The sequence below is a fragment of the Cyberlindnera jadinii genome (genome assembly GCF_001661405.1).
Source record: "Cyberlindnera jadinii NRRL Y-1542 unplaced genomic scaffold CYBJAscaffold_8, whole genome shotgun sequence".
In the NCBI taxonomy this organism is placed as follows: Eukaryota; Fungi; Ascomycota; class Saccharomycetes; order Phaffomycetales; family Wickerhamomycetaceae; genus Williopsis; species Williopsis jadinii.
In genome coordinates, this window is record NW_017963659.1 from 166,200 (window position 1) to 184,594 (window position 18,395).

General features: G+C 45.0%; 8 protein-coding genes across 8 annotated transcripts in view; 4 read left to right on the top strand and 4 right to left on the bottom strand.

Moving 5' to 3' along the window:
• Window positions 1–350: 350 nt before the first annotated feature.
• On the bottom strand, window positions 351–2,373 carry CYBJADRAFT_185143 (uncharacterized protein). The gene is made up of 2 exons (XM_020217165.1): window positions 2,335–2,373; window positions 351–2,258 (listed from the first exon to the last, which is right to left on the bottom strand). Exon 2 carries the CDS (start codon window positions 2,227–2,229, stop codon window positions 745–747), a length of 1,485 nt encoding a protein of 494 aa, XP_020070034.1. The 5' UTR covers window positions 2,230–2,258; window positions 2,335–2,373; the 3' UTR covers window positions 351–744.
• A 495-nt stretch (window positions 2,374–2,868) lies between these two features.
• UIP5 (Uip5p) lies at window positions 2,869–4,395 on the top strand. The gene has a single exon (XM_020218031.1). The coding sequence runs from the start codon at window positions 3,117–3,119 to the stop codon at window positions 4,350–4,352; it is 1,236 nt and encodes a 411-aa protein (XP_020070035.1). The 5' UTR covers window positions 2,869–3,116; the 3' UTR covers window positions 4,353–4,395.
• Window position 4,396: 1 nt separating this feature from the next.
• Window positions 4,397–5,501, bottom strand: PHO86 (Pho86p). Its single transcript, XM_020218030.1, has one exon. The coding sequence runs from the start codon at window positions 5,399–5,401 to the stop codon at window positions 4,496–4,498; it is 906 nt and encodes a 301-aa protein (XP_020070036.1). The 5' UTR covers window positions 5,402–5,501; the 3' UTR covers window positions 4,397–4,495.
• A 2,966-nt stretch (window positions 5,502–8,467) lies between these two features.
• Window positions 8,468–8,755, bottom strand: CYBJADRAFT_168065 (uncharacterized protein). Its single transcript, XM_020215197.1, is given in 2 exon segments — window positions 8,468–8,592; window positions 8,609–8,755. 2 exon segments carry the CDS (start codon window positions 8,708–8,710, stop codon window positions 8,482–8,484), a joined length of 213 nt encoding a protein of 70 aa, XP_020070037.1. The 5' UTR covers window positions 8,711–8,755; the 3' UTR covers window positions 8,468–8,481.
• Window positions 8,756–10,854: 2,099 nt separating this feature from the next.
• On the top strand, window positions 10,855–11,864 carry CYBJADRAFT_95351 (uncharacterized protein). Its single transcript, XM_020218032.1, has 2 exons — window positions 10,855–11,634; window positions 11,706–11,864. The coding sequence occupies exon 1, from the start codon at window positions 11,131–11,133 to the stop codon at window positions 11,599–11,601; it is 471 nt and encodes a 156-aa protein (XP_020070038.1). The 5' UTR covers window positions 10,855–11,130; the 3' UTR covers window positions 11,602–11,634; window positions 11,706–11,864.
• A 557-nt stretch (window positions 11,865–12,421) lies between these two features.
• PMA1 (H(+)-exporting P2-type ATPase PMA1) lies at window positions 12,422–15,115 on the top strand (the record flags this gene model as incomplete). Its single annotated transcript, XM_020212757.1, has 1 exon — window positions 12,422–15,115. The coding sequence occupies one exon, from the start codon at window positions 12,422–12,424 to the stop codon at window positions 15,113–15,115; it is 2,694 nt and encodes an 897-aa protein (XP_020070039.1).
• A 1,467-nt stretch (window positions 15,116–16,582) lies between these two features.
• On the top strand, window positions 16,583–17,764 carry PUF4 (Puf4p; the record flags this gene model as incomplete). Its single annotated transcript, XM_020212743.1, has 1 exon — window positions 16,583–17,764. The coding sequence occupies one exon, from the start codon at window positions 16,583–16,585 to the stop codon at window positions 17,762–17,764; it is 1,182 nt and encodes a 393-aa protein (XP_020070040.1).
• A 197-nt stretch (window positions 17,765–17,961) lies between these two features.
• Window positions 17,962–18,395, bottom strand: part of CYBJADRAFT_162887 (uncharacterized protein) — a gene marked incomplete at both ends in the record, with an annotated part of 2,351 nt that continues 1,917 nt past the window's right edge. Inside the window, one exon of the mRNA XM_020213722.1 lies at window positions 17,962–18,391. Coding sequence (XP_020070041.1) covers window positions 17,962–18,391 — 430 coding nt within the window. The remainder of the gene's footprint in view (window positions 18,392–18,395) is intronic.

The window sequence follows — 18,395 nt, forward strand, 5'->3', positions numbered from 1 at the left end:
ATGCGTTATATTGCATAGTAATTGTATGCCTAGAGGATGTGTTGCGCGAAACAGACAGTAATCCTCCGCCCTGATTGGCCAAAGTTAGAACTAATTGACTTCCTGGGACAATGCCCTGATTTCGGTGTGCTAAGTGGTGATTTACTGTGATAATTGCTTCAATGATGCCCTTTGGTTGGCAACCAAAAATTAAGAAAAAATTTGAAAGGATTTTTTGCAAAGTTATTTTATCTTCAATTTTGTATTCAGGTCTTTGATTTTTATATGAATAAATTAAGAGTTAGAAATATTAGTCTCTAGAAACTATTCTATTATTTTAAAATTAGCTCAATTAGAATATATTTGTGAGTATTATATATACATTATCGACAGAGTGGTGGATGGACGTAAAAAGAACCTCATTCGTTGTACATTGATGTATTAATAGTGCCACAGTGCGTATCATGATGAGATCTTTCCATGATGAACATATAGAGTAACGAATACTACACAAAACCCACCAGTGGAGCCAGTAATGGAGCACATAATGCCGATATATATTGGCGAGAGTTGATGCTTAGTACATCCCCCTAGTGAAGCCCATACGTGCGCCAAAACATCGCTCAGTTATAAAAGGATCCACACCACTAGACGTAACAGAACAATTTTACTTGTATAAGCCCAGCTACGTCTTCAATACTATTCATCACATGCTATTTCAATTAATAAATTTCATAAATGGTCATAAAGCCCAAATGCAATTGATCATTCAGGGCGTCTCTCCTCTTCACCCCTGTGTCTTCTTCTTGTTCCAGTGGTTTCATCCGTACGACGCACTGCAGATCTGGTACGAAATGCTGGGGTATCGGTTGAAGTTCGTTGATCAAGAGATGATAAGACCGATCTCACCGGTGAGGAATGAGCTTGCTCCTGTTGTTCTGTAGAGCTGTCAGATACCTGCTGAGCGCTGTTCCCTGGTTGAACCTCCTGATTAGATCTTTCAGCTTCCGATCTAAGCCTTCTAAGCGTCTGTAAGTCAGTGTCCTGACCATCTCTTGTTCCATATCTCTCCATCAATCCTAAAACCAACTCTGGCACCAACAGATTCTGTAATTGAACCAGCAAATTGCCACCCGCAGCCGCAGGCGAATCAACGTTATTTGTCGTTTCAACGCCAGTGTTGATCGTAGAAGTAGAAGCAGCAGCAGTGGCAGCAGACGTAGCAACTTCAGCGCTTGAGTGGTTGTTTGCTCTCAGTCCCGCACCCACTAATGCTGTTGCGTCTGGATCTGTAGGGTGATTCGCATTAGAGAGAGATGGCCGTCTTGGAGGGTACAGTGGTCTTGAGGTGTACAGTGGTCTTGAAGTGTATGAAGCGCCCAGTGGTTGTAATGCACCTTGTTCCTCTGGCGCTGGAATCACCACAAGATTGCCAGTTTCTGAGTCCATTGAAACCACTATTGGATTCTGAGTCGAGCTGGAACGTGCAAGGTCCTCCATGTCTGGCAAGTTAATCCGTGGTGGCGGTCTTGTGATAACACGGTCTGTCTGGACTTGTTTACGGCATAGCGGACACGTGGATTTCGATCTCAACCATTCAAATATACAGCCACTTCCAAATATGTGACCGCACGGTAGCTTTGTTGCCCAATGCACATGGTTATCCACAGCTTCACTGTTGTCGCCAGGCTCATGGGACTCCACCGTTGTCTCCACCTCGCTTGCAACACCCACATCGGAACCGCCACTAACAACACACCTCTTCTTCAGCGGCGGCATTGCAACATCGGCTTCATCATCACTATCCTCTGACAGGCGCTTCAGCGCCTTTGTTCTGACGATGTAAGGATCGTAGCAGATCGGGCAGTATTCATCCTCTCCAATGGCGTCCACTCTCGGCAACGAGTCCAACGTCTTTTGTGACGCCCCCATCTCCACCGACGTACACGCCGCTATCACGCTGAACGCTATGTTTGTGGCGAATTCGATGATGCTGTTTGTGTCTTGAGTGGTGCGGTTAACAGGGATCCCTGGCACGTTGAGCTCGATGGTCCCTACACGGGAATCCGGGTTTCTATTGGGATCTAGCGGACTCTCCTGGAAGGCATAGTTTACAGATATCAACAAGTTCCGATGCGACTCATCGCCATTGGCACGGGCTCCTGGAGCCCGTGTGGACCTTCTCGTGAACACCTCTGGTAGCCTGAATATCACATTCTCAGTGTTCCGACTGCCAAATTGGAACACCATGAAGAGATTCTCATCGTTGCGTACAAGTCCTCTTAAAGTATTAGCACAGGGCAAAAACAGACAGATCACACTGCTGGAGAGAGAGAAACACACATCACCACTTACAAATCCATAGTTTACAGGTATTTGGTATGCACAACCTGTGAGTTTGTTGGTTGTGTCTGTTGAGCTCCTTATCTCCCCCTGGGGATCATATTAGAAATCAGGTTTTGGTTTTTTTCTGGTTGTTCCTTTGGGCAGCGCGCAGTTGCTTTGCACACACAGCCGGGGGCGCTAGGCAGGGCGCTAGGCTGGCGGGAGGGGACGCTAGGCTGGAGATGTTAGGCTGGCGGGAGGGGACGCTAGGCAGAACATCGTAGGCAGGAGACACCAGAAGAGACGGCCTTTCCATGCGTTCACAACACACCAAGCCCCTGTTTCCAGTCAATTTCTCACCAATCGACGCACAACCACACCGCCAACACACTGCCAACACACTGCCAACACATCGTTAACAACATCCCCTTCAACAGAATCCTCTTTACAGCTTTTTGCCCACCACCCGTCCAACCCAGGTTTCGTACGCCTTAACCTGCCCATTTCGCCTGTTTTGTCGTTCTTGCCCGATGGGGGCCTCAATGTGGCGCAAACCAATTATCAACAACAACAACAACAACAACACAAAGAGGAAAATGACACCTCTTTGGAAAATGAAAACATCAACAAAGCACACACACAACAAGTTTCAGGCAGATTTGAAGGACACGGCTTTGCTCAGAGAGGAAGAAATAACAAGAAACCGGTGAAGGGTGATCTCCTTCGTTTGCTTTTGTTGTTGTAGTTGTTGTTGTTACTGTTTTTGTTGCTGTCTTTATTACTGTTTTTGTTTTGGCTTGACGAAGGTTGAAATGAGTGCCATTGGTGTTGTTAAACGAGACCGCCGGGTCCAGGTTGGTGTGTTGTTACTCGCTGTTTACATCCTCTATCTTATATTTTACCCATCTAGCAAGTCTGGCTCGTGGGACGTGTTTAGCGCCGAGGAGATCAACGATCTCCTGTCAGGCTCGAACTCTGAGTCGGACATTGAGAAGCTCGACCTGGAGGATTTGGCACTGGAGAAACCGTACTACGACAGCTCTCTCGGTTATGACAACAACTGGAAGGTCTACGGCGATACCGTTGTGGATATGGACAAGTACGTGAGACTGACATCTGAGTTGAAAGACCAGAGCTCTCTGATCTTCAACAAGCACAGCTTCTCCGACTTGGGGTTTGAGGTTGACTTCAGATTCCACATTCATGGATCAGTGGCCAGCAACGGGTTGAAAGGGGACGGTATGGCGTTGTTCCTCACAGATAAGCCTTTGAAGGAAGGTCCGGTGTTTGGTGCAGAGGACAAGTTTAACGGATTGGCGGTGTTCTTCGATACGTATCGTAACGCACCAAAGGGGAAAGTGTTCCCCTTCATTAATGTGATGAATGGAGACGGTGCCACTCGTTATGACAAAGGCAACGATGGTAAGGCCAACCAGTTGGCTGGGTGTACTGCAAGAGCCATATATAACCCGGTTAATGGGTACGTTGATGCTAGATTGATCCACACTACACAAGATGGTTACCTGTCTTTGGATTATCGATTGGATGAGGAATGGATCAACTGTTTTAGCATTAAGGACGTCCATATTCCAAGTGTTAGATTTATGGGATTTGGAGCCTCTACAGGAGATCTTACAGAGAATGTTGACCTGATTGAGGCCCGTGTCTCTCAACTTTTGCACCATGGTAAGATTGTCCAATCCTTCGAAGAGTTTGCAGACGATGAAGCGCACGAGTCCGAAGAGGTTTCATCAAATAACGAGCAAACTTCCAAAAATAACAAGAGACGTCCAAGAAAACAAAGAAACGAGAGCCAGAGGTCAAGACTTAGGGCAAAGCTAAGAAACAAATCCAATAGATTGACAAGGTTTAAGGACAATTCAGGTGCGGATGAAAAACCAAGCTTCCTTCGTACTTTATGGTGGTTGATAAAGACTAGTTTCTTTATGTTGTGTGCACTTATAGTGCTCTACATCGCATTCACGGTTTATCGCGTCAAGAGAAGATCTTATCTCAATAAGAAGAGACATACTGGTCTTCTCGATTGATGACATTTCCCCTTACACAGCAGTAAAACAACAGCACACCAACTGCTCAGCCATTCCTCAGGATTCATAACTGATAAGAGCATTATATTAAAATGAAAGAAACTGTACAATTGTTTGTATATATATGTACTGAGAATATTTGATCATGTCTTTCTCTTTGATCCAGTAGATCCAACTTTACCATCGATTAGTTCCAATTCGGATAGTTTTGTAACGTTGAGTGGTAATCCATAGATCTCATAGTGAACACCAAATAGCTTCAACAGTTTGCTGTCATTGATAGGTCTACTCTCTATCTTTTGGAATTTCTTAGCGATGAGGACCTTTTTCAATTCAGCATCAGTGCTGAGGACTTCAAAAAGCACAAGAATCTTTGGTGCCTTACTGTTGTTCAACTGGCCAGACCTGGAGACAGCAAAATCTATGAGATCTTCGATGATTCCAGATTTCCAATACACTTTACGAACACCTGCACCGGTGATTCTTGTGACAAACTTCTCATCATTGGTCATCTCAGGAATATCGATGAGTGAGATGACAGCAATTGGCGTGTCTCTGTAGATGACAACTTTGGTGTTATCTGCCTTAGAGGCAGTTTCTTGTGAGAACTTCTTAGAACGGGAGGCTGCAAACTCCTTCAAATCGACACCGAAAACAGGTTTCGACTCATCGACGATTCGATCAGCTCTCTGCTTGATAACGTCAGTTGGTCTAGTTATCACGGTGAGTAATGTGGAGATCACCATGGTGCAGAGAACAACAACACCAACAACCTCCTCGAGGCTGTCTTTGATGAGAGCAAACCCACCTCTTTTGTAGATCCAGCCCAGTTTCCAGTACGACACAGCGGCAATGATCGAAACTATGGTGCCCACCGTGATAGGGTGTTTCATGATCGCAGCGTTAGCAACAGATTGCTTTTGCCTCTGGAAGTCAATGGTCAAATTGAGAGCGGCTTCGCATAGTTCCGGGGTCAGAGATGAGGTGTGGATGGTTGGTGGTGCATCCTCATCCATAAGGCCTTGGAGATGAGTAGGTGCTTGTGACATCACGTTTGATTACAACACAAATGAAAAGTATAACCAAGAGAAATAAAAGACAAGGGTATGTAGACTCTTAGAAAAGATTTTCACCGTTCAATCAGTAGTGTGAGCTCGAGCAGTTGGTGGATGACTTTTGGCGGGGGGGGGGTGTTACCGGCCATAATGATTTTCCGCTTCAAATGGCCCATACATCCACACACCACGTTTTAAGCGCAAAAACCTGGACATAAGCTGTTAAACGCAACACATCCCCGATAACACGTGGGATAAATTGGCTGCTGAACAGCCATTGAAGGAAGCACGGGCGAAGAGGTAGGCGATGTGGTGAATTTCATGCCTTGAAAAGACGTCATTGGGGGACGAGACGGCGATGCCTCAGGCATTGGCGTTTACTTATGAGGTGTGAAGCTAAGCAGAAAAGACATTAGGGCAGCAGCTTTATGATTTTGTCTGCCAGATTGGGGATTGATTATGGAGCTGCCATGAGGCGGTGAGTCAATTTAAAGTGAAGGTTGAAGAGGATTACTATGGCAATTGAGTTTGCAAGGTACCCTAGCCAAGGTACCGAAGCCAAGGTGCCAATGGAGACTGGAAAAATTCCCGTTCCTAGGTATAATTTCCCACTGGCCCTAACCATCGAGCTGGAGGGTTGGCGTTGATGTAAACGATGAGTCTCCGTGGAAGCACTAACCGGCTCTAATTTCTCTCATGTGTGTTTTGCGCAAAATTCCGAGTGGCATCGGGATGTGGATGATTTGCGCAAAAACCAAATTACGAAAAAACCGAATTGCGAAAAACAACAACAAAAACCGAAAAAAGAAAAACAAAATCTTGAAAGGACAACAGAACAACTCAAAACACTAAAAATGCGAAAGATTTGCGCAACATGCACAAAAACCGCACATAACGTTGAACCCATGAGCGGTTATAAAACCGATGACGGGATCATGGGAAGTCCAAATCCGCGCAGCTTAAAAGTGTTGCAAGTTGCGGGAGACCCACACTGGGCTTTAGAGAGCGTGATATTAGTGCATTTGTAGGAACGGCAGGCAGAGCCACGTACTCGTGAATTAACTCGTTGATGACGTTCCGATGATACAAGTCATCAAGTGACAGTTCTGGTAGGGTAGAGACAGCCCGAACCATGTGTATAGTTTATGGAAATTGGGATCATGGAAATTGGGGTTCGTAATCACCTTAAAGGCGCTAAATTGGTTTGGAATAACCAGTGTTAAAGATGCAGATGACGTTCTGCTCCACGGCTCTTTTGTGTTGATTGTAAGTGTCAGTGAGCTATATATCATTGTAAGGGCACTTGGCTTGTGCTGGTTGAAATATGATTAACACTGTGTGATAGTTGATGTGCGCGCTGACAACATCATGCTAAGTTCAAACGGGATCATAGATATATCAAAATGTACTCGGTGTAGTGAGCTTGGAACCTGATATAGTTCTGTCATCCCAGTGTACTCCATCAGTGGTGGCGAGCCAGGATAAGCCATCGCTGCTAGAGTAGTATCACACCAACGTCACACGCTCATTCGAAGACTACAACAGACACAGTGCTTGCGCATCAGAGCCTTTGAACTCATCGGTTGGAATGTCCCACTCAACGAGCTACGCCAGAGGACGTGGAAAAATACAATACACCGCCAGCTGACGTCATCGTATAGAGCCAAACGTTCCAGCACACTGCTTGATCTGCATTAGTGTGTACTCAACTTGGGTACTGCCCGAGCTTTGTCAACCAATTGCCAACCAATTGTCCACGGGTATATACCATGGACCAGGAAGACAACGTTCACACACAGACATCCTTCTTTACATCTTCCACACGCTGTGTTTACTAGCTGTTATATCATTTCAACGTCAACACTTTCGCCTCTCTTCATCTACAGTACGTTAACCGATATCCGATTGTAAAGCAAATCCAAAGTGGTGCTGCACGGCTGTTTGAACTTTGGGCCATAAAAATCCACAAAACCGTTGAGCGGTGCATCACTAAAATTCACCGCTCATGCACAGCTCGATGGCCAAAAGCTCCAACCAAGGATGACAATTTGGGAGAGGTGCCAGTGCTGTTGGTGCCTTTACGCTGTAAACTCATGATTGCTAAACCGTGTTAAGATTCACAGGCGTGTGGGGGGAGGGAGAAACCTACTGCGCGGATGTAGACTGAGTAAAGAAGTCCCGACAGCTTCTGGGGGTCAATGGCGTTATTTGCGGAATGGGAAACTGTAGCCCATGTCGCTTTCCTTCACAGTCCGGTCACTACTCCACTTATGTAGCCCACGGTAATGCACATTCCATCAACGCTTGTGTCGATAACATATGTGCGCCGTAAACGGATAAACCAGTGCAAAAAGGATCGCCATAAAGAGAGCACTAAGTACGTTACGAGTTGTAGAAATTTGTACCTCTACAGTTTAGAGAGTAGTCTTCGCTAAGCGGCATTGAAGCAAAGTCGGTTAGTCCCATCAAACCCACATGTACGCACAACACCGCTTTGAAGAAGACGGGCATGATGATATGGGAAGAATCATGGCCAAGATTTTTCCCCCATGGAGACGTAAATTAGAGAGCTAACAGAAGGCTTTTGGAAACATAGACAGCAAGTGGGGGGGGGAGGGGGTGGGCGAAGATAGGTTCCAAGGTTTGGACGTCACCGCTTTGCAGAACCGTTGGGACCAAGCCGGCGATACATCTGCGATGGACGTCGTAAGATGGACGTTGATGCAGTCGTCGAAGTGGCCATCAATTTCCCCTCTTTGCTGCTTTTTTTTTACTTGGAACAGATGATTAGTCAATTTATGTGTGCTGTCGTTGGACGAGGGAAGGACATAGAACTTTCCTCACAAGTAGCTGTAAGGACGACTCTTGCGATGCGTCGCTTGATACACCCAGTTCAGAGGTATTTCTACGGGCAGGCGTTTCCACAAGTTTAGCACCGTGTATATCGTAGAAAAGCTCACCGTAATACCGTAACGCTTTTGCCAGCCACCAATGGAGTGCGTTGTTCTCTTATCTAAGGAATTGCGATTTTTTTCCATGTTGATTCATGCGTTTCGGGGGGGGGGACTGTTGAATCAAAGAGAGAGAGCTTGGCCTTGCAGCTGGTTAGAGAAAAACTTGTGCGAAAACAAGAACCCAAACCGGCGCGAAAGTGATTGCGCAAAACGAGCGACAAACGAAAAAACGAAAAAACGAAAAAACGAAACGAAAAAAGAGAAGCGCAAAAACGAAACGCAAAAAGGAAACGAAAAACAAACGTGGCAGATCTTTTCCTCCCGTTGCGCCCAGCGGCATCAACGACATGTTGTTCCTTAAAGACCGCACACGACAAGTTGCAACACACTCGCCATTGTAAGACGCTTTTTCCAGCTCATCAAGTTTTACAAATTATTGACAAGGTCATCCACACCTATTGCAGTGCTTGTAGAAACCTTTTATGGAATTGTGCTATTGAGGATGCCCGTACTGTAGTACGAGTAGTTGCTTTCAACGCCTTATGAACAGAGAAAAAACAAAACAAACAGCCATATCTAACATTGTTGTGTGCATTGTTTCTATCAGACTTATTACTCGATCCGTTACGGTGCAATATACAAAGAACCAGTCACCTGGATTTATAACCTGATTTCTGCAACTCAATTGCTTCTTTGGGAGCCGCTGAAGAGGGACCAACTCCTTGTTTGGAATCAGCAGACCCTTCTTCGTCTATTTTGGGTTAAAATACAAGCAAATCAAAACATCAGCCATATCTACACCAATGGCCAACTGGGCGATCCGTACACACCGCGCAGTTGTTTAGGATTTACCCCAGCAATATTAACAACTGAGCCAGCTTGTAAAGCGAGGATAACAAACGAAGTGGCAGCTATGTAGAGACCAAATCAATTGTAAACAGAGCTCGTGAGAATGGGTGAAAAGCTCTTCGAACCCAGCAGACCAACCTTGAAATCAGCGCTCTTACGATAGCTGTGTGTATTGTAGATAGTCAGCCTCACAACTCTGGAAGCTCATTTGATTCATTCTCTTGAGTCAGAAATCAACAAGAAACATCATCGACAGTGGATACAATGAAACAGAATGACGTGCTTGGTATGGTTTATCGGTTTAAGCCCGAATTATCGAAGCCCACATTGAGACGCATTAGAGTAATATACAACTATTACCTCGTATCCATTGGGAGCAAGTTGAGCGGAATACTGGCGGCAATTTGCCAAACGTATTATTACCCAACACACCCATAACAGAGATATAACCGACCGGTATATAGAGGCGTTATATATATGGGAAAAGCCAGCGCTATTTTCCCGCTTGTGATGAAAGTAGGGCGTTATCAAGATCCAGGAACAAGAGATGTGAGATAAACATGAAGAGATTCACACCGCGGCCTTTTTTTTCCGAGAGTAAGCACGCATACGTAATTTTTGAATAGAACGCAGACGTTGACGAGGTGAGAGCCATGGCCAATCGTTGATCGAAATTCCTGATCCATAATACAACTGGCTTTCCATGAGAGGTTACATCTGCCCGCGGATTCCCAGTCCGAGGAAGTTACCAACTTGAACGTCAAGTGATTGAGAATTAAACCAAGCTTTCGTTGTACGCTGTATGCGCTGGCTAGGGGAGGGGGCACGATGTCGTGAATATAGCCAAGCGAATAGAGTTAACGCTTCGTGCGACTTTGAGAAGATAGTTATAGGCGATCATATCTTTGAGGGTGTAGCCCAGTCTGTTAAAGGGACTAGATTCCGGTGAACTAACTTATAGTAATTGTGGAAGTTTTGATGTATGCCAGGTACCACCAAATACCTCATCCACTCGATCTAAAATTCGACAACTACTTCGAATTGCCTGGGAAATTTCTTTACACAGCTGATACCGGATGGTTATCTCTCAAGCGTAGTGCCTCGAGAAAAGACATGTATACGGAGATCATGTACGTTTTAGGCTCAACCCGTCTCAATTCTCAACCAACGTTTCTATATCTTGAAACTTGGAATATGCATTGTGCATCCCCCGAGAGCTTCGAATTGTCTGTCAGACCAACCGGCCGACAAAAAGGCTTCCCAAAACAGAACACCACCCCCCTCGCCCAAACACATTACGTCGTGGTTTTCAGCGAAAGGCGCAAAAATATCACTCATGTTGCAGCAAATGAACCCGTGGACTGGTGAATGATAAGATGGCCTAAAAAAGCCTCCTTAGAAGACTGAGGACAAGTCATCCGTCGCAAAGCACAAAAGGTGGAATATTGTCTTGTAGAGTAAACCAACCTGATGACTGTAATCATGGACCCAGTTCAGATGGACATTCGGCAATACCGAAACCGAGGCACCGATTCACAGTGTTTTGATTTTGTGTTGTACGTTAAAGCCATACAAAACAAACATCGAGCGAACCAAGCACGACATTTTTTTCCCTTCTTGAGTAGTGCACCTGGCTTCCATCACCATAGCTACCGTTTAGAAATGTCAGTGTAGCCCTTTGTTGACTTTTTCATTCGTTCTGGAAAGCATCTGCGACCACGGTGGGGCGGGCGGTAATTCCAGTTTGGGAACTTTACGCAAACAAAAGTGTCGAGGACATTTGAGCCATTTCTTTTTTTCCAACGCTCCCATCAGCGACTCTGGCCTTCAGTTGCGCAAGAGTGTACGTATCAGGTAACACACAATCGGTCCTGCCGACCAAACCGAAAAGTTAAAGTTTTTAATTTACCGAAGAAGGAAATGTCAATCTGCGCAAAAGTGGAAAACGTAAACATGCACACACCAAAAGCTCTTGAGATTCTCCTTCCCAAGCGCTACGGAGCCAACTACGTCAGCGGGCGGTTGTCAAGCACAAAACGCAAAAGCAAACACTTGTTGCGCAAAAAAGCGAAAACTTTATACCAAGTTGGGAACATAAACGAAACAAAAAAACCACTCAACGAAGAAAACGCACTTGAAGTGTGTATATCTCATGTACGTGTATGTTTTCTTTTTTTCTCATACAATACCGGGGAGACCCACATCTTCCGTAATCAGCGACCGTCCTCCATCTTGAGCGCCCAAGAGGTATATAAACAAATTGACATCTGCTCTTTGGGAAAAAATTACAATCCTTTCTCTCTTTTCTTCTTTCCCCCCTTAACCTTCTGTTTATTCAAACATTCTCATTCCAAAGTATTGTTACAATCAGTTGTCAATCTTATTGACTAATCACAGATACCCGCAACACTCTGGAGTATAGAAGTAAGTACCGGTTTAACAGTTACAACCCTGAAAAACGTTTTCTCCTACGGCTACGATACGACGTTGGAAAGGGACAGGGAACGAGGGAAATCCAAATCAAGCACAGACATTCTATTCTACTGGCCCAAAGCAAGTAACATCAACTGATGAGCACCATTCTTTGTTCAATTGGCTGCTAGAGGAGACCACGCCTCTTGGAGGTTGCTCGTTTCCTCTACACCCAGGAACAGAAGATTGAAGCAGCGATCGGTGTTTTGGGCAGTGGGACCAAATCGATGCCCATGTTGTGTTTTTGTATTTTCGCAACTTTTTCCCCATTCGGTCATACCGAAGGCGGTTCAAGCCTGCAAGAGACAACAACTATGGCTGCTGTTCTTGGAATCAAAATAAACGCATTTGGAAGTTTTGCAACCAAAACAGGATGCGTTTTCGCCATTTCGGTGCGGCATTTCCGGTTTCAGATTTTCGCGAAATTTGTTGTTCCCATCAAATCTGCAAATTTCGGAAACGGGCCGCGCTGATTGGCTGCGTCCTGAAGCGGCAATTTTTCTCCCTCTCGTTTGTTGATACAACCAGAATTTCTTTTCGTGCTCTGCGCCAGCGCTATCCAAATGTTTATAAATCTTGATGTGATTTCCCGTTTTCTGTCCTTGCTCATTCTGTCTCGCTGTTGAACCATTGTTGTTTTACGAACTCAAGGTCCAATTGGAACAGTATGTGCACTGCCAATGGAGCATTGAAAGGGTTATTCGATGTCGTCACCACGTGATACTAACCATTGATATAGATGTCTTCTACAGAACCAACAACCGAGAAAATCCCAAAGGCTGAGGCCGATGACGAGGAGGATGACGATATCGATGCCTTGATCGACGAATTGCAGTCCGATCACGGTGAGGACGACCTCGAGGAGGAGGCTGGTGAGGCCGGTGCCTCTGCCAGACCAGTTCCAGAGGAGCTTTTGCAAACCGACCCAGCTTACGGTTTGACCTCTGACGAGGTTACCAAGAGACGTAAGAAATACGGTCTTAACCAAATGGCTGAAGAGAAGGAGAACTTGATTGTTAAGTTCATGAGTTTCTTCATTGGTCCAATTCAATTCGTTATGGAGGCTGCTGCTATCTTGGCTGCCGGTCTTGAAGATTGGGTCGATTTCGGTGTTATCTTGGGTCTTTTGATGTTGAACGCTTCTGTCGGTTTCATCCAAGAATTCCAAGCTGGTTCTATTGTCGAGGAGTTGAAGAAGACTTTGGCTCACTCTGCTATTGTTATTCGTGATGGTCAACTCATTGAGATTCCAGCCAACGAGGTTGTTCCAGGTGAGATCCTTCAATTGGAGGATGGTACTGTTATCCCAGCTGATGGTCGTCTTGTTACTGAGGGTTGTTTCCTTCAAGTTGATCAATCTGCCTTGACTGGTGAGTCTTTGGCTGTTGACAAGCACTTTGGTGACTCTGTTTTCTCTTCTTCTACTATCAAGCGTGGTGAGGGTTTCATGCTTGTTACCGCTACTGGTGACAACACCTTCGTCGGTCGTGCTGCTGCTCTTGTCAACAAGGCTTCTGGTGGTCAAGGTCACTTTACTGAAGTCTTGAACGGTATTGGTACTATCTTGTTGGTCTTGGTTATTGTTACTTTGCTTGTTGTTTGGGTTGCCGGTTTCTACAGAACCAACAAGATTGTTAGAATGTTGAGATACACTCTTGCCATCACCATTGTTGGTGTCCCAGTTGGTCTTCCAGCTGTCGTTACCACCACTATGGCTGTCGGTGCTGCTTACTTGGCTAAGAAGCAAGCTATTGTCCAAAAGTTGTCTGCTATTGAGTCCCTTGCTGGTGTCGAGATCTTGTGTTCTGACAAGACCGGTACTTTGACCAAGAACAAATTGTCCCTTCACGAGCCATACACTGTTGCTGGTGTTGACGCTGATGACCTTATGCTTACCGCTTGTTTGGCTGCTTCCAGAAAGAAGAAGGGTCTTGACGCTATCGACAAGGCTTTCTTGAAGTCTCTTGCTCAATACCCAAAGGCCAAGGCTGCTTTGACCAAGTACAAAGTTATTGAATTCCACCCATTCGACCCTGTCTCTAAGAAGGTCACTGCTCTTGTTGAATCCCCAGCTGGTGAGAGAATCATCTGTGTTAAGGGTGCCCCATTGTTTGTTTTGAAGACTGTCGAGGAGGACCACCCAATTCCAGAGGATGTCCACGAGGCTTACGAGAACAAGGTTGCTGAGTTTGCTTCCAGAGGTTTCAGATCTCTTGGTGTTGCCAGAAAGAGAGGTGAGGGTCACTGGGAAATTCTCGGTATTATGCCATGTATGGATCCACCAAGACACGATACTGCTAAGACTGTTAACGAAGCTCGTAACCTTGGTTTGAGAGTTAAGATGTTGACTGGTGATGCCGTTGGTATTGCTAAGGAGACTTGTCGTCAATTGGGTTTGGGTACTAACATTTACAATGCTGAGAGATTGGGTCTTGGTGGTGCCGGTGACATGCCAGGTTCTGAGATTGCTGACTTTGTTGAGAATGCTGATGGTTTCGCTGAGGTTTTCCCACAACACAAGTACAATGTCGTTGAGATTTTGCAACAAAGAGGTTACTTGGTTGCCATGACTGGTGATGGTGTTAACGATGCTCCATCTTTGAAGAAGGCTGATACTGGTATTGCCGTTGAAGGTGCTTCTGACTCTGCTCGTTCCGCTGCTGATATTGTTTTCCTTGCCCCAGGTTTGTCTGCTATCATTGATGCTTTGAAGACTTCTAGACAGATTTTCCACAGAATGTACTCCTATGTCGTTTACCGTATCGCTTTGTCTTTGCACTTGGAGATCTTCCTTGGTTTGTGGATTGCTATCTTGAACGAGTCCTTGAACATTGACTTGATTGTCTTCATTGCCATTTTCGCCGATGTTGCCACCTTGACCATTGCTTACGATAATGCTCCATACGCCCCAAAGCCAGTTAAATGGAACTTGCCACGTCTTTGGGGTATGTCTGTCATTTTGGGTATCATTCTTGCCATTGGTACTTGGATCACTTTGACCACCATGCTTTTGCCAAAGGGAGGTATCATCCAGAACTTCGGTTCCATCGATGGTGTCTTGTTCTTGCAAATCTCCTTGACTGAGAACTGGTTGATTTTCATCACCAGAGCTGCTGGTCCTTTCTGGTCTTCTGCCCCATCATGGCAATTGGCTGGTGCCGTTTTGTGTGTCGATATCATTGCTACTATGTTCACCTTGTTCGGTTGGTGGTCCCAGAACTGGAACGACATTGTTACCGTCGTTCGTGTCTACATCTTCTCTTTCGGTGTCTTCTGTGTCATGGGTGGTGCTTACTACTTGATGTCCGAGTCTGAGGCCTTCGACAGATTGATGAACGGTAAGCCAATCAAGGAGAAGAAGGAGCAAAGATCCCTCGAGGACTTCGTCGTTGCTATGCAACGTGTCTCCACTCAACATGAGAAGTCCTCCTAAGCCGCTAATACCCCTTAGGTTTTCGTTTCATACATAGAGTGGTTGTTGTTTAACATTTTATCGTGATTAATTTTTAATCGAGTAATATATTATTGGAAAAGTTTTTAGACTTTAAAGCGTAGTATCCATGGCTTTGCTGAGCTTAGTGCTGTGCCCTTTCCCCGTTGTTTACGGAGTGTTGATGTTCCGTGATTCACTGCGATGTCCGGGTTTTTGTTTACAGCCTGCCCTTAAACCAAAAAAAAAAAAACTGGTGGGAATAGATCAAGGGAAAAAACATCACCAAAAAAAAACAAACAGCAGAAAGTAAACAAACAACATTACAATCAACAACATCACACAGCGGCACGCTTTAAACCAGAGCGGTAGTGACGTGACTTGCTTCTTTTCGATCAGCGAGTGCGGTGTTATCGATTTCTTCGAATCTGCTTATAGTTCAAGAACGTCTGGACCCTAAGCGTAGCGAAGTGTTCTCTTTTGTTTACTTTCTGTTTTGTATATTAGTTCGGAACCCATTGGAAAAGGTTCACATCTGAGATAAAGAGCAAAGACGCACGAGACAAGCAATCATTTGAGATGGGATCAGGATCAGCGGAGAGTGCTGATAAAATTGAGGAGAACAGAGCGACTGGGGCTTGTTTGGACATTCTCTCACCACCAAAGCCTTCGTCAACGTCCACACCACCTACAGCGGCTGCTTGTGCCATTGGCGGGACTGGTAATGAAACCAGTGACAGCTTCAATCCTTTTGAGAAGGACTCCCTGGATGAATCTGCTTCGGTGTTATCCTCAAAGCAACTGCTTGCTGAGGGACAGGGATCAAATGTCCTGCCATCTGAACTCGTTGATATCAACTTGGCAATTAGCGCTCTTAACTTGGACTTTGACGGTCAAAAACATGGACAAACTACAGCCACTACAGAACCAGCAGATGTTTTGAAAGATGGTGCCGAACCTAGTGCTACCGGATCAGACGATCACCCGCCACCAGCTCTGTATCCACCAGGTATGATCCCACAGCACATGCCATTTTTCCCGCTAAACGAATTTGGACAGCCAATGCATGCACCATTCCCTGGAGACCATCCACATAGTCCAATCCCGTGGGATTCCAAACCTGGACAGACTCCCTTTGGTTTAATGGGATCTCAAAGCCCAAATATGGATGGGTTACGCTCACAAATGGTACCACCTGGAATGGTTCCAATGGTACCACCGGGCAATTTTGACTTTCATGGAGATGGTTTATCTGGTGGTCCTCCAATTACTGATCCATCCCAACTTTTTGGCATGAAGGGATTGAAAGATGGCCAATTATCAGCCAATTTCCCGGTAATGGAACACATGGGTTTCAATGCTCCTCAACAGCACATGAAGAACAACCCAATGTGGTCACCGATCAATGGAAGAGACGAGCAACAGTTCAATGGAGTACAGCTACCACCAAATGGATTAGTCCACAACAATATGCACCACGATCGTCGTTATCCATATTATCAACCGCGTAACAACCATCGTCACAATAATAATGGGTTCAACAACCGCAACCACCCAAACAGGAAACCAAACCGTTATAGAGGTGAAGATGCATCCAAATTTGAAAATGCCAAATTGGCCGATTTTATTGGACAGATTTACTCCCTGTGTAAAGATCAACATGGATGCCGTTTCTTACAAAGACAGTTGGATTTGGACCATTCGAATGCAACAGCAATCTTTGAAGAGACACAGATGGCGGTTGTGGAACTAATGATGGATCCCTTTGGTAACTACTTGATTCAAAAACTCCTTGAAAAGGTTAACAACAAGGAACGCTTAATCTTGATTAGAAATGCATCTCCAAGCTTTGTGACAATTGCGTTGAATCCGCATGGAACAAGAGCTTTACAAAAATTGGTGGAACTCCTCAACTCCAAAGAGGAGGCCAAATTAGTTGTGGAGGCATTGTCTAGCGATGTCGTTTTGCTAGCAAGAGATTTGAATGGTAACCATGTTATCCAAAAGTGTTTACAAGTATTGGATCCACCTGATTCACAGTTCATTTTTGATGCTGCAAGTGCTCACTGTCTAGAGATCGCCACTCATAGACACGGATGCTGCGTTCTGCAGAGATGTATCGATCATGGTTCTAAAGAGAATCGCTCAGAGCTTTGTAGCATTATCTCCAAATATACTGTTGACCTTGCTCGTGATGCATATGGAAACTATGTTGTCCAATACGTTCTTGAAAGGGATGAAAACGATGCCATCAAAACAATTGTCAATGCAGTCAAAGGTGATCTTATTTCTTTGAGCTTGCACAAATTTGGCTCGAACGTTATTGAAAAATGTTTGAAATGCACACCTTATGCAGAAGATATCATCAATGAGCTGTTGAACAATAATGACCAACTGGTTAAGTTGTTGCATGATTCTTATGGGAACTACGTCCTTCAGACTGCTCTGAACGTCTCTAAAGCTACACAGTTGGAGAAATTATCAGATGCACTGATTCCTCTTATTCCAGAGATGAGAAACACACCGCACGCAAAGAAGATATTGCACAAGCTGAATCCACATGCCAGAACCATCTCGCAAAAGAACCCCTCAGCTGATGAATCTGGTGACTTGACCAAGTCTTCACCATCACCAACAACAATTGAAACATGAGTAATACAATCTAAATGTGATGAATGTACATTAGAATCAGTTCTATACACTGATTATTTGAGTAATGAACACGATGAGATCTATTGAGAGAGAATGAAAACAAAAAAAAGCCATTATTACAGTATTGAAGTTATTCGGTTAAAATGGTACAATGATCGTTATTGACGTTTTTGTATATGAATTGACCTGTAGATTTATTAACGACGGCGTTGTCTCATCTGTGCTATTTTTCTTCCTTGAACAGCCCTTGGCGTTGGAGTAGAAGCACCAGGAGTTGAAGTAGCAAAAGCACCCTGATTTACAGTACCGAAAACAGAAGATGGGTCAGTATTGGCACCAGCGAAATTGAAGTTCACATTGCCCTGGGTATTGAATTGGGGAGCCTGTGCTTGGGCCTGGGGCATGGAAGGTTGAGGTGTACCACCAAATGCTGGTGTTACAGATCCACTACCTCCAAATGCTGATCCTGGTGCACTTGAATTGGCAGTGGCACCACCGAATTGGAAAGCTGAATTGTTGTTGTTTGACTGACCGAACACACTGGCAGGATTTTGCGGTTGTGATCCACCAAAGTTGAAAGCAGAAGCAGTATTAGAAGTTGAACTTGCACCAGCAAAGTTGAATGCACTGG